Source organism: Drosophila suzukii, chromosome 2L, assembly GCF_043229965.1.
Source record: "Drosophila suzukii chromosome 2L, CBGP_Dsuzu_IsoJpt1.0, whole genome shotgun sequence".
NCBI classification, from domain to species: Eukaryota; Metazoa; Arthropoda; class Insecta; order Diptera; family Drosophilidae; genus Drosophila; species Drosophila suzukii.
Genome location: NC_092080.1, coordinates 25,574,025 through 25,588,572, shown reverse-complemented (window position 1 = coordinate 25,588,572; position 14,548 = coordinate 25,574,025). Strand labels below are relative to the sequence as shown.

The window sequence follows — 14,548 nt, the reverse complement described above, 5'->3', positions numbered from 1 at the left end:
ACTATAAAATTTTAAATACATACATATTTAATTTCATTTTAATTCATTTTAATTATATGGTATTATTTAGATTTTCAAAAATTGTACAATTATTGTTTCTGTTTTTATGCTTCGTAAGCTTATTTTTAACGTTAGTCATCGCCGTTCTTAAACCTTTGTCCGGGTCCTCTGAATTCTTGGCCAACGCTCCTGAAAAAACATATGTTTAAAAAATGCGTTTTATTTGTTTAATTGTTTATTTACCTTTTATAGCTGTGTTTAACCCTTTGCAGGTTTTTTATTGGATCAAAACATTTCGTCATCCACTTTCGGCTAACGGAACCCATTGAATACCTTCAAAATTTACGTACTTTAAACTAAGATCAATGCACAACATCTAAAACTTAACGTAGCACTTACCTGACTTTATTATATTAACTTAAAGAGACGACTAAAGTAACTCTGCTGCGCACCATTAAAATGGATGCTTCCCTTTCAATCACTCAAACAGAATGCACCAAGTCTTCTCACCCCTTTACTAGATTTCTTTTGTTTTCTCTTCGCTGTTGGCGCGTGCCACTGCACCTATACCCTTTCTAAAGTGAAATATATCCGACTATATAGTTTTTACTTCTTGAGTAAAAAATACAATACGATTTTTTTTTAAATGTTAATACTTAAATGTTTTAAATACTTAAATCAATTTTAACGGACTAAATTTCTATAACTTAACTATAAAATTATATTGTAATAAGAATGTATAATAAGTAAATATAACATTATAAGTAAATTCAATTTACTTAATTTTACTATAATCAAGTAATTTACTTTTATAAAACAATATTAGTTGTTATTTTTCGATATACAATAATGCTCCTAAAATATTAAGGCACTCACATGTCGCTGCGCCACGAAAATTTTTCCGCCGAAACATTAGTCGCTAGCCGAACATAACGGAGAGACTCAAAAGAAATAACGGACGTGCCGAAATTTGTCTCTGAGAGCGCCGAGTGCAGGCAGATTATAAGACAAAGAAAGAGAGGGAAGCTCCGAATATCTGCCTCACTTTGTTGCACGATCGTTTTCGTAGGCAGTCTTCTACACTGCGCCGACTTCTCTGCTGACGTCAACAGCGGCACAGCGTTTTAGGCACAAAAAAAAAAAACAAAAAAGCTTTTTGCCTTGAGCCATATCACCGCGTCCCTACTGCAGAACTGAAGGGTAGTTGCACATGATTTTGTTGTCGTAGGGCAGTTATATAAAAAAAGCAACTAAGAAAATCGATTTTAGTTTTTTCCGCTTATTATGTTACTATGTTATTATAGCACTTTACACATATACACATTATATATGAAGTTTACTCATCTTTTCCTTGTTCTGCGCACTTAGGGAAACACTGAAAATGTACGTCTGACCGGCTTCGCGATAAAACTCAAGTGTCAAACAATCCACTAAAACGTATTTAAGTGCAAGCGAGACAACATGATCGAATATATCTTTTTCGCTTCCACTCACGTGATTGATGTCGCCATATTGATATATTCTCTCTTTTTCGATGTCAAAGAATTTCGGAAAAGAGAGAAATCGACAACTTGACATTTTTTGGTATCAATTTGACATTATTTTATGGTAAAAATGATGTGTGTCTAAAAATCACAAATTTACCATGCGCATATCAAATTGATCCTGGCTCTTTTTTTTTCTGTGTAGCCATGTCCGTCTGTCCGTATGAACGCTGAGGTCTCGGAAACTATACAAGCTACAATACAATTAGGCATGCAGATTCCTGGGATTCCTGCGCAGCGCAAGTTTGTTTCAGCAGAGTGCCACGCCCACTCTAACGACCACAAACCGCCCAAAACTGTGGCTCCTACAGTTTTGATGCTAGAATAAAAAATTTAACTGAAATGTCTCGTCAATACCTATCGATTGACCCAAAAAAAAGTTTGCCACGCCCACTTTAACGCCCACAAACCTCAAAATATCGTAAATATGAACGTGGATATCTCGGAAACTATCAAATATAGAGAATTGGAATCTCAGATTTAGATTCCGTAGCCTTGCACGCAGCGCAAGTTTGTTACGCGAATATGACACGCCCACTCTAACGCTCACAAACCGCCCAAGCCTGTGGCGCCCACAATTTTCATGCTAGATAAAAATTTTTAGCTGAAATGTATTGGTCTTGTCAATACCTATCGATTGATCAAAAAAAAAAAATTGACAAGCCCACTCTAACGCCCATAACGCTTAAATCTGTCTAACGCCGGTAGGTGGCGCATTTCAATCTCGCTTTGCTGCTTGAATATCTCCATTTCCCTTTGGTTCCTTTAGCTAAGTAACGGTTATCTGATAGTCGAGGTACTCGACTAAAGCGTTCTTCCTTGTTTATTTCTTAAAACGTTTATATTTATCACTTTAGACAAAAAAAAATTGTGAAAACTTAAAAAGACATTCTGCCACGAAAGAAAATAATAGGGTCGGGGTTCAGGGAGCAAGTGCCAGGCTCTAGCATTTCCTTATGCTCGGAGTATGTATCCGAGCCGGGATCCTCTCGCATCAGAGGAGATATGCAAGCAGAAAAGCGAGATCGAAATTGCAAGGCGCCACCTAGCGGCGCTTGCAATATTTGGTCATGTCAGCGTCAGAGAGGTTGTAGGCGTCAGAGTGGGCGTGGCAAACTTTTTGTTAAACCAATCGATAGATATTGACGAAACCAATACATTTCTGCTAAAATGTTATTTCTCGCATTAAAACTGTGGACGCCCAGCTGTTGGCCAATAGGTATGTAAATTCAACTTACAGAATAGACTTTGAAATTTTGATAAACTCCTGTAAAAATAAGAACGCTTGAGCTATTTATATATGACCTTCATGACTCTTTATCATGGTTACAGTAATTATAATTTATGTACAGAATACCGTTAGCAATGAGCAGAACAGCTGAGAGGCGTTCAAGCCACGGATAATGCGGAGACAACAGCAAAGAGTATATCAGGCCAGGTAGATTGGCGGGCAGGTGTTCAATTTATGAACACGCACACTCTTGTGATTGTAAGTGAATGCGAGGCTGCAAGCTGTATTTAATTTTGTATCGATTTCAAGAGTGCAGCTTTACTCAGCTTTTTTCTAGCCAGAGTAAACTGACTAATATATTTAGTAAATTCTTAAAATAAAATGTATGGCACAAATATTTAAAAACAATTAAGATAACGTAAAAAATACTTAAAACATTCATTTAAATGCGTGTACATTTATTTTAACCTTTTTAGAGATGCAATTCATTGTATCGCGGATCTGTTGAAAATTAACAAAATATTTCAACAATAAGAAGAATGACCGTTATAGATTTATTTGCCATCCAATAACAGCTGACATGAACAGCGTCACAACACAAAGAAAGGGGAGTTCAATTCAACAATACTGTTGTAAAATTGACTGTTCCTGTTCTTATTTAAACTGTCTGAAAAATTTTGAGGGTCAGTAAATTACATGTATCAAAATTGTACATTATGGTAGCACAAAATATATTATTAATATATATTTGTTATAATTTATGTATCGCATATCATGTTTTCATATCACTTCTTCGTGCTAAAATTAATATTTTTGTTCGCAGAAAGATTTCAATTTTGTCCCTGAGATAACAACCACTTTCCTAATCTAATTTAATGAGTTTTAGCTTTATTGAATTTTTCCTTTCTTAGAGTTACTTACGTTGTTACAGTGAATGAACGAACTTTTCAGTGTTATGAAAAAGAATTTAGATTTACACTGAAAAAACATGGATGTCGGACTATGTGGGAAGAGGATATTAATTGTTCCCGTTAGTTAATTAATGGCCACATTTATTAGAACTAATTTATTAATATTTACATTGGAAAAAAGTATAATTATTTTCTTTCGCGATAGATAAGGAAGTAATGCGATATTAGTATGCAAAAACAAAGGTTACTACTCTGGTTCCTCAGAAACTCTACCTCTCGATATACAAATGGTTTTAAATTAGATTATTTATTTATATATTTAATTACGCTTACCAACCATTTTAAATTTTTAGCTTTTCTAACGACCTTCAGTTGGCAGCACTGCGAATTGCATTATCTCGTATATAAACAGTTCTCCGCTGAGTTCAGAATTCAGAATTCAACAACAACGTCGAGAAGTCCAAGCATTGCTTGGCAAGCAATCGGAAGTGTTGCGTCTTTGTTTTGGAGCAGTGTTACTGAAAATTCAAAGTGCAAAGATAAGCGCGGCTTGACCTCGGATCGGCTTTAAGCAATGGGGATATTCAATTTAGTAGCGTTATGGCTTGTTCTAACGCTGTGGGTAAGTATTTCTATCCCACCGAACCCTTTTTATTTTTATATTTAAACAAATGTTTTACCAGCTACCCCATGGACTATCCATGGGAAATAGTTGTTTGGCTTCAGTCCTAGAGGCCCGCAGGTTCTTCGAGTTGGAGAATGAACAATTGCGTAGACGTTTTCACGAGGAGTTCTTGTCCGGCTATACATATAATACTAATGTTTCGGAGGCAAATCGTCAAGCCATGATCGGGGTTTATGCTCGGAATGCGGAGCTTAATAAACGTCTGGCCGAAAGGATAAAGGTCTCACATTACGTTCAGTCCGAGGATGCAGACATACGTCGACAAGCCGAGCACCTCTCCAAACTGGGAGCCTCCGCCCTAAGTTCCGACGACTACTTGGCCCTGCAAAATGCCATCAGTTCGATGCAGACGAACTACGCCACCGTCACAGTGTGTTCCTATACAAACCGCAGTGATTGCTCTCTTGCTCTGGAGCCACACATCCAGGAGCGTTTGTCACACAGCCGGGATCCTGAGGAGCTGTCCTGGTACTGGCGGGAGTGGTACGATAAGTCCGGAACCCCCATGCGGGATCAGTTCGCCGAGTATGTGCGTCTTACGCGCAAGGCTTCACAATTGAATGGTGAGTGGCATTGATAACCTGCTGTCTGACCCAAAACGGGGAAATCGTCTGGCCAACACGTGGAGAAAATGTGTCCTGATTAAGTGCAATACGAGACGAGAGTTTTTTTAATTCAACTTAATCTATTCAATCTGTTTTACCATGAATTTTTAAAATGAAAAGGGTAGAGGCTATCACTTTTTCTGATTGCAACAGCAATTTCCTTTGTTCGAATAATTTTGAATGAAAATATTTGGAAAGCTATTGTACGATTTCAAATGGTTTGGTTATTATGTATTGAAATGGTTAACATAATTTCTCTTTCAATGTATATGTAGGTCACCGTTCTTATGCAGATTATTGGGTGCAGTTTTATGAGGACGCGGACTTTGAAAGACAACTTGATGCTACATTCAAGCAGCTGCTGCCCTTCTACAGACAACTTCACGGCTACGTGCGCTTCCGCCTGCGACAGCACTACGGTCCGGATGTGATGCCAGTGGAGGGGAACATCCCAATAAGCCTGCTGGGCAACATGTGGGGTCAATCGTGGAACGAGCTACTCGATCTCTTCACTCCGTATCCGGAGAAGCCTTTTGTGGACGTTAAGGTTGAGATGGAACGGCAAGGATACACGGTGCAGAAGCTATTTGAGCTGGGCGATCAATTCTTCCAGTCGCTCGGAATGCGCGCCCTGCCACCCAGTTTCTGGAATCTGAGTGTGCTCACCCGTCCCGACGATCGTCAGGTGGTTTGCCATGCCTCCGCCTGGGACTTTTACCAAGACAGCGATGTCAGAATAAAGATGTGCACGGATATCGACAATCATTACTTTTATGTAGTGCATCATGAGCTAGGACACATCCAATACTACCTGCAATACGAACAGCAGCCGGCTGTCTACCGGGGAGCTCCCAATCCTGGCTTCCACGAAGCCGTTGGCGATTTGATAGCCCTGTCAGTGATGTCCCCGAAGCACTTGAAAGCAATTGGACTGATAGATAATGGTAGACTGGACGAGAAGAGTCGAATCAATCAGTTGTTCAAGCAAGCTCTCTCCAAGATTGTCTTCCTGCCCTTCGGCTACGCCGTGGATAAGTATCGCTATGCTGTTTTTCGCAATGAACTAGATGAATCGCAATGGAACTGCGGCTTCTGGCAGATGCGATCCGAGTTTGGTGGCGTCGAGCCACCAGTTTTCCGCACCGAAAAAGACTTTGACCCGCCGGCAAAGTACCACATTGATGCGGATGTTGAATACCTCCGTTATTTTGCCGCCCACATCTTCCAGTTCCAGTTCCACAAAGCCCTATGCCGTCAGGCCGGACAATATGCTCCCAATGACAGTCGCCTTACTTTGGACAACTGTGATATCTTTGGCAGCAAAGCGGCTGGAAGATCTTTAAGCCAGTTCCTCTCCAAGGGCAACTCCCGGCACTGGAAGGTAGTTCTCCAGGAGTTCACGGGTGAGACGGAAATGGACCCATCGGCACTCTTAGAGTACTTTGACCCGCTATACCAATGGCTCAAGCAGGAGAATATACGGTTGAACGTCCCACTAGGTTGGGGACCTACAGACAGTAAGTGCTTTACAAAATGGTTTTTTTTGCTGAGTTGTAAGTTACAGAATGATTATACCCGTTACTCGTAGAGTAAAAGGGTATACTAGTTTCGTCGGAAAGTATGTAACAGGCAGAAGGAAGCGTTTCCGACCCCATAAAGTATATATATTCTTGATCAGGATCACTAGCCGAGTCGATCTACCTGCGTCCGTCTGTCCGTCTATCCGTCTGTCCGTATAAACGCTTAGATCTCGGAAGACTATACTGGGATTAGGCATGCAGATTCCTGAGATTCCTGCGCAGCGCAAGTTTGTTTCAGTAGAGTGCCACGCCCACTCTAACGCCCACAAACCGCCCAAAACTGTGGCTCTTACAGTTTTGATGCTAGAATAAAAATTTTAGCTGAAATGTGCTGTTCTCATCAATACCAATCGATTGACCCAAAAAAAAGTTTGCCACGCCACTTTAACGCCCACAAACCGCAAAAACCTGTGACGCCCACAATTTTCATGCTTGATAAAAATTTTAACTAAAATGTAATGATTTATTCAAAAAAAGTTTGCCACGCCCACTCTTACGCCCATAACGCTTAAATCTATCTACCGCCGGTAGGTGGCGCATTTAAATCTCGCTGTGCTGCTTGCATATCTCCATTTCCCTTTGGTCCCTATAGCTGAGTAACGGGTATCTGATAGTCGAGGTACTCGACTATAGCGTTCTTGCTTGTTTTTATATTAATACTTTTATTTTTGCAGAGATCCCCTCGCATTGCTGTGGAACATTTAGCACATAGACTACGCTACCCAGATTTTGACTTAAGGTTGTTGAGACTCGCCAAAAAATTTACTAAGTCTGTCATAAAAAAAAAAAAATTTAATTAATAGCAAATTCGAGCTATGAACTTTAAATTGATATTTAATGTAACGATTCATTCGAATCTTTTCTTTTGTTTCATTAACCAATTGTCATTACATTATATTTTTATAAATGGTATTATTAACACAATTCAAAAAACAACAAATTTTTTTTTATGTTTTCCCAATGTCGCGACCCGTATTTTTAAATAAAAATTGAATGCCAACTCGAGGTCAAAAAGAAGGAAGAACGCTATAGTCGAGTACATCGACTATCAGATACTCGATACTCAGCTAAAGGGACCAAAGGGAGAAGGGGTATGCAAGCAGCAAAGCGAGATTGTAATGCGCTTCTTACTCGCGATCTCATTTTTATAAATGGTATTATTAACACAATTCAAAAAACAACAAATTTTTTTTATGTTTTCCCAATGTCGCGACCCGTATTTTTAAATAAAAATTGAATGCCAACTCGAGGTCAAAAACAAGGAAGAACGCTATAGTCGAGTACATCGACAATCAGATACCCGATACTCAGCTAAAGGGACCAAAGGGAGAAGGGGTATGCAAGCAGCAAAGCGAGATTGTAATGCGCTTCTTACTCGCGATCTCATTATATGGCTAAGTGGGCGGCAGTAAAATTTTTGTTCTAGCATTAAAACTGTAGGAGCCACATTTTTGGAAGGTTTGCGCGCGTTAAAGTGGGTGTGGCACACTGACGAAACAGACTTGCGATGCGCAGAAATCTCTAGAATATGCATGCCGAATCCCAGTATTGCATCTTTTATAGTTTCCGAGATCACAGCTTACATACGGACAGACGGGGGTCGGAGACGCTTCCTTCTATCTGTTACATACTTTCCGACGAACCTAGTATACCCAGCCACGACTTTGTCCAGAGGGGAACTCTGATAAAGCTCCAAGCTGATAAAAGTCTATCAACAACACATAAAGAACAATCAGGAGTTCACAGCTTACCGAGATTGCATCCAAATATGGGGTACCGCTTCAGACTCAAATGTCATGAGGGTCCGTATACGTATACGTATGGCTAGATCGACTCGTCTAGTCATGCTGATCAAGAATATATATATGTCGGAGATAGGGGTCTCTTCGCCACTTCGCGAGTTGATTTATCCGTCATGATTTTGCTTTCACTTGGGTTTTCTTATTAAGATGCGCAGCGAGTCGCAATTGCTGGTGTTGCCCGTTTAAAGGTTCTCGAAAGAATGAAACCTAAACCCTTTTGTACTCTACACAACTCTACCGTGTCGTTATCATTCTGTAGTCACTTGTCATTCTTTTAATTTGTTCTCTACTCCCTTTAATTTTACTCTCAACAATTGCGGCACACTCGGCTAAGGTGAGTTCCCACCTAGCCACGCTCTTAAGACCCTTAAACGGTCTTAGAAGGTCACACTTCTTTCTCTCAACACTTTATTTCTATTGACAGGTTTCTCTCCGTTACATTGATTTTATTTTACATCAAATATTAATATTGTTAATTCTCTCGACACGGCTATCCTGACTCGTGTGCATGGCTTGGCATCACATCTTGCTAATCTGAAACAAATTCGAAGTTACTCGTTTGCTTAAATCATGTCTTTTTTTTGTTTTTAATCCTTAGTACACATCTTGTGTCTACAAATGACTGTTTGGCAGGATAACTCTTTCTCATTAGTAGATTGTATTCTTCTGCGCAAGCGCGACCATTTGGCTTACAATTTATCAAAACACAGTACAGGCCCTTGCCGCCACTTGCGACGATGTGCATCTTTAGTGCCACAATCTCTCATTAGATCAAACTTAACCTCTGTGTGTGATGTCCTGTGCACCTCTCTTAGGTAACAGATCTCAACTCATCTCCTGCGTCTATTTCAACGCCAACACTCTCTTCGACAAACTCAGACGCAACTCGTTTATCTGGAAATTTTCAAAAGCTCTCATGCGGATACTTTTATGTTCGTTTACTAGTCAATGATTTCAACAGGTCCTTCGAGCAATTCTGTTACCACAAACGGTCCCTTGAACTTGGGATCCAATTTCGTTTGATGCCGTTCCTCACTTCTTAGCAAGACATGATCGCCAATCCCGTGTTTCACAATTATTGCCTTATTTTGATCAACTCTACTTTTATCATATTTGGCATTTTTATCCATATTCTCTTTAGCTTCTGCCCTATCTTCCTTACAGTCTTCCTTGGGTTCAGCTTTTATGGGTAACATGCCCAAAGGTCTTGCCTTCTTTCCTATTAGTAATTCTAAAGGGCTGAAATTAGTCACCCGATTACTAGTACAATTCATAGCTAATTGGGTGTCCATCAACGCATCCTGCCAAGAGCGTTCGCTTGTATCAACTGCTATTAACATTCCTTTCAACGTGCTCATCACGCGCTCCACTTGGCCGTTTGCTCTGCTTGCCCCTGTTGCAATTAAATGTAATTGAATTATATTTGATGAACAGAAGTCACGGAATCGACCACTAGCAAAGGTCCTACCTTGATCTGCAATGATACGACTAGGAACCCCAAAAAGTGATATACCTGCCGACCACCTAAAGGCTCTCGGAACCACTGGTAAGCAACGAGTCTTACCACTTCTCTGAATTTTGCGATGCAACATTCCGGCTCTAACTTCAAAAGTTTTAGCTCTGTCAACTTGCATCTCACCTCCATTTATTTGATTCATGATATCAACTATACCTAAGTCCCTCTGCTGTTCAGGGATTAGCCAATTATCCGTTATCACTGCCAAGTCAACGCGAACCTCAACTTCTTTGTTTATTGTTTTCGAGGCCTCTGGAATAGGATTTCGTGATAGGCAGTCTACATGTGCTATTTGAGTTCCCTTTCTATATTGTACGCTAAAATCGAAAGCCTGCAAGAACGCCCACCATCGGTGTACACGTGCCTTGGTGCGACTCGCTTTTAAGGAATTGCAGTCAGTATGGATGACGAACTTTCTACCATGCAGATAATGTCGAAAATGTTTTACAGCATTATACACGTCTAAAATCTCTAGTTCATATGAATGATATTTTCATTCTGAAGCGGATGTACACTTGCTGAAATATTCGATCACCCTACATTTTCCGTCAATTCTGTGAAGGAGCATTGCACCGTAACCATCCGCGCTGGCGTCTGAATGCAATTCGATCGGAAGCTCAGGGTTGAATATCGTCAGCGCCGGGTCACTTGTCAACACGTCAATAATCTTTTTACGTATTTCTTCATGATTCTGCTTCCAAACAAATCCAAAACAAACTGTCTAAAATATGAAGCCAAACCTATAAATTGTCTTAACTGCGTGGCAGTAGTTGGTTGGCTTAATGCGGATAAAGCCTTTTTTTTTCTAGGATTGGGTTTTTTTTCGCCATCTTTAATATAAAACCCGAGATACTCTGTTCCTGTCTTGAAGAATGTGCACTTCTTTATGTCGAATGAAAATCCGGCATCTGACAAGGCTTTAAGCACAACTTTCAATCTTGTAAAAGCATCTTCTTTGGAGTTTGCGACTATCAACACATCATCAATATAAACAATTGCATACGAGTATGCCAAATCACCTAAGGCTCGTACTATCGCTCTTTGAAATACTGACGAAGCGAATGGCATAGCAAGGAACTCGTAATGGGCTTCTGGAGTCACGAAAGGTGTTTTCTCGATGAAATCAGTGTGAATCGGGATCTGATAAAATCCGCTGGCCATGTGCAAACTGCTAAAGTATTTACTACCACGTAATCTATCTATCTGATCTGATATTAATGGCAATGGATACTTATCAGACACCGTATTCGCATTCAATTCGCGAAAATCAATGCACAGTCTATCACTGCCAAATTTCTTTTTAACTAAAAGCATAGGACTAGCGAATGGAGAGCTACTTGGCGGATGACATTGCTTTCAATCATTTGTTGAATTTTATCCCTAACTATTACTTTTTCTTCTGCACTTAATCTATACGGACGTCTTTGTACAGACTTATGTTCATCAATTAGACGAATTTCTAATTCTCCTGTAGTTATACGCCTGTGTGGCATGCCAGTTATGAATCTATCTGAGAATTCATTTAAAATATTTCTTAATATGAACTTATCACTATCAGCTAGTTCCACATTATCGTTAACCAGATTTTCTAAGATGCTTATCGAAGTTTCATTACTCACTACATTGACAATTTGATTCATATACACTGTGAATTTGTTAGCGATTCCCTTACAACATCGTAAGTGTCCTTCGGTTTGACTTTTGTAACGTGGTAGGGACCCAAGTACTTAGGCTTTAACTTAAGTCCACCACCAAGTTGCGTGCGTTTGATAGCGACAATATCGGCAACTTTGTATGTTGCTGCTGGTCTACGTCTGAGGTTGTATGAGTGCTTGTTTTCATTCTGCATAGTCAGGATCTGTTGCTTTGCAGCTTTGCGGATCTCGTCGCGATTGTCCTGAAACAGTTGTATCAACTCTTGCTCAATCATTGCCTTCAACAGGACGACTGTTTTCGTACGCACCTTGATGCCTACAAGAAGTTCGAATGGAGTTGTGTGTGTTCTTCTGCAGTACGTCAAATTAATTGTCTGCTGCACCTGGTTTACGAACTTACACCATTTGCTAGGATCATCTAAAGACAGTTTGGACAGTACAGATACAATTGTGGCGTTGAGGCGTTCGACTTGACCGTTTGCTCTCGGAACTCCAGTTGTTACTGCGTGAAGTTCAATGCCCTCATCCTCACAATACTTCTTGAACTCGTCTGAAGTGAACGCTGTGCCTCGATCGGATATTATTTGAGCAGGATTTCCAAATATTGCGCTCTGAGCCTCTAGTCTAGTGATGACGTCCTTAGAGGATGTTGATTTCGTAGGATATAGCCAACAAAATTTGGTGAATCCGTCAATGACAGCAAGAATGTGCTTGTACGCCTTGTGAGTTGATTCGAGAGGACCCAAAAAATCGATGTGGAATGTTTGAAGTGGCTCCGCTTCCTCGGGCAATGAGTGCAATTCTCCTTCTTTTTTCCCAAGCTTGCGGTTGGATACGATACACGGAATGCAGCATTTAATCTGTCTTTGGATTTTGTCTTCAAGCTTAGCAATGTAAAATATGAAGCCAAACCTATAAATTGTCTTTCCGATGATCTCTTTGGTTTTCTTTACAGAAAAATGTCCTTTTTCATGAGCCTGTCGAATGATTTCACGTTGAAGGATCGGTGGTACAACAATAAGCTCGTCGTCGTTCACCAATTTGTACAGCAAAGCATATCGTAAAAAGAAATTGTTGTGTATAGACTTTTCAGCAAGGATGTCTTTTATGGCTTTTAATTCCTCGTCCTGCGATTGAACACTCTTCAATTTGCTGTGCAAACTATCGTCGGAGATCATCATTACAGGGTAACGGCTTAGAGCATCAGCATTGCGTATGCGTGTGCCTGATCTGTGTTCGACTTCAAAGTCAAACTCCTGAAGTTCGAGGATCCAAAGTGCGACTGCTCTTTTCTCAATCGTTTTTTGGAAAGCATTGCAATCGCTGATCAGCTTGAAATTCATACCCAACAGTATTCACTGCCAGGATCTTCAACTCGTAGCTAGAAAACGTTCTTTCTGCGTCTGTAGTTTTCTTACTCATGTAGTACACTGGATGAACATGGTTATTCTTAGGAGATTTTTTGAGTAAAACTGCCCCAAAACCATCAATCGAAGCAACTGTATGAAGTTCTGTTTCGTGCTGTGGATGAAAAATTTTGAGCACAGGTTTTTAGGTAATCAAACTCTTAAGCTTGTTAAAAGCGTCAATCTCTCTGTCAGAAAAACAAAACTTAGTGTCATGCTTCATTAGATCGGTCAAAGGTTTAACGATAATTGAAAAGCTCAGAATAAATTTGCGAAAATATCCAACCAGACCCAGAAAGCTTTGTAATTGCTTCTGGTTTGTCGGGAGAGGAAACTTCGTCACAGCTTTCGTCTTGTCTTCCGAGATGCTGATCGATTGGTTTTCAATACAATGGCCAAGAAACTCGATTTTCTTTTTTAGGAAGCAGCATTTCTTTAGGTTGATAGCTAAACCATACTCCTCACATCGCTTGACGACTGTCTTGAGATTGGCTACTGCTTCGCATTCGTCTGCAGCTTGGACTATGATATCGTCGACGTAGGGAATCGCAATACCAGATCGGGTAAAGTCTCGGAAAATGGCGTTAACGTGTCTTTGAAATACGCCTGGAGAATTCGTGAGGCCAAAAGGGATTTTTAGGAACTGATACTGGCCATTGTGAGTTACAAAGGATGTGAACTTGCGGCTTTATTCATCGAAATTAACGTGGAAAAATCCGTTTTTGAGGTCCAGCGTGCTGAATACATGGGCATCTTGCAGACGGTCTATTTAGTCTTCGATCAAGGGAAGGGGAAACATATCTCGAACTATTACCTTGTTAATCCTTCTATAGTCAATGCAGAGTCGAAGTGTGTTATCGCGTTTCTTTACCAGGACGACCGGACTGCTGTATTCTGACTCAGAATGCTCGATGATTCCGTCCTTGAGCCATTGTTCGATTTGATCGTCTATAATACACCGCTCGGAAAACGCGAATCTACGCGGGCGCGAATGTACGGGAGTGTCGTCCTTTAAAACGATACGCATTAAAACCTTTGTTGTTTTTGTACTCGTCGGGTTATAGTTCTTAATCAGATCGTAAACTTTGCGTTTTTTCTCAGTTGTTGCACTCTCGTCAAAGCTTACCTTTAAATTTTCGGCACTTTCGACGTTGATTTTCATTAGCGCACCTAATTCACTTTCGGCATGCTTTTCCTGGCTTTGTATTTTTATTCCGTCACGATTTATTGTTATTTCAGCGTTGTTACAAAATTCGGCACCTATCACAACTTGCACGTCTAGAAAGTCAGATGAGACAACAAGAAAATTTTCTTCAAACACTTAATCGTCAACTTCGAATTCTTCTTTAAAAGAACCGAATGGTTTTACCTGGTGGTTGTTCCCGAAGCTGACAAGAAAAATGTTCACAGCACTCAGTTTTGGCTTGTTCAGGCTTACGTACGTTGTTTCACTTACAATGTTGTATTTGCTGCCTTTGTCAATAAGGGCTGTGTACTTGTTGCTTTTCATATAGATCTCTTTACACATCGAAAGTTTGTCAGCGGATACTTTGCGCGTATTTTTCGGAGTTTCAACCGTTTCTATCTTGCTTGTGGGGCAGTCCTTCGATATG

The 14,548-nt window shown here is 40.2% G+C and overlaps 1 protein-coding gene and 1 long non-coding RNA gene across 3 annotated transcripts in view; one reads left to right on the top strand and one right to left on the bottom strand.

The window, feature by feature from the left end:
- Positions 1-9: 9 nt before the first annotated feature.
- Positions 10-1,423, bottom strand: LOC139355171 (uncharacterized). Its single transcript, XR_011605901.1, has 3 exons — positions 400-1,423; positions 244-333; positions 10-189 (listed from the first exon to the last, which is right to left on the bottom strand). It is a non-coding gene; the product is annotated as an uncharacterized lncRNA (long non-coding RNA).
- Positions 1,424-4,061: 2,638 nt separating this feature from the next.
- The window catches only part of Acer (Angiotensin-converting enzyme-related), a 35,412-nt gene continuing 24,925 nt past the window's right edge, over positions 4,062-14,548 (top strand). The window contains exons 1-4 of one of the 2 annotated variants that reach the window (XM_017082984.4): positions 4,072-4,308; positions 4,370-4,934; positions 5,252-6,493; positions 7,231-7,561. In XM_017082984.4, the coding sequence (XP_016938473.3) occupies positions 4,261-4,308; positions 4,370-4,934; positions 5,252-6,493; positions 7,231-7,268 (1,893 nt within the window). In that variant the 5' untranslated portion in view covers positions 4,072-4,260 and the 3' untranslated portion in view covers positions 7,269-7,561. Of the gene's footprint in view, positions 4,309-4,369; positions 4,935-5,251; positions 6,494-7,230; positions 7,562-14,548 lie in introns of those variants that run through there. The other variant, XM_065862891.2, reaches the window with a different exon arrangement.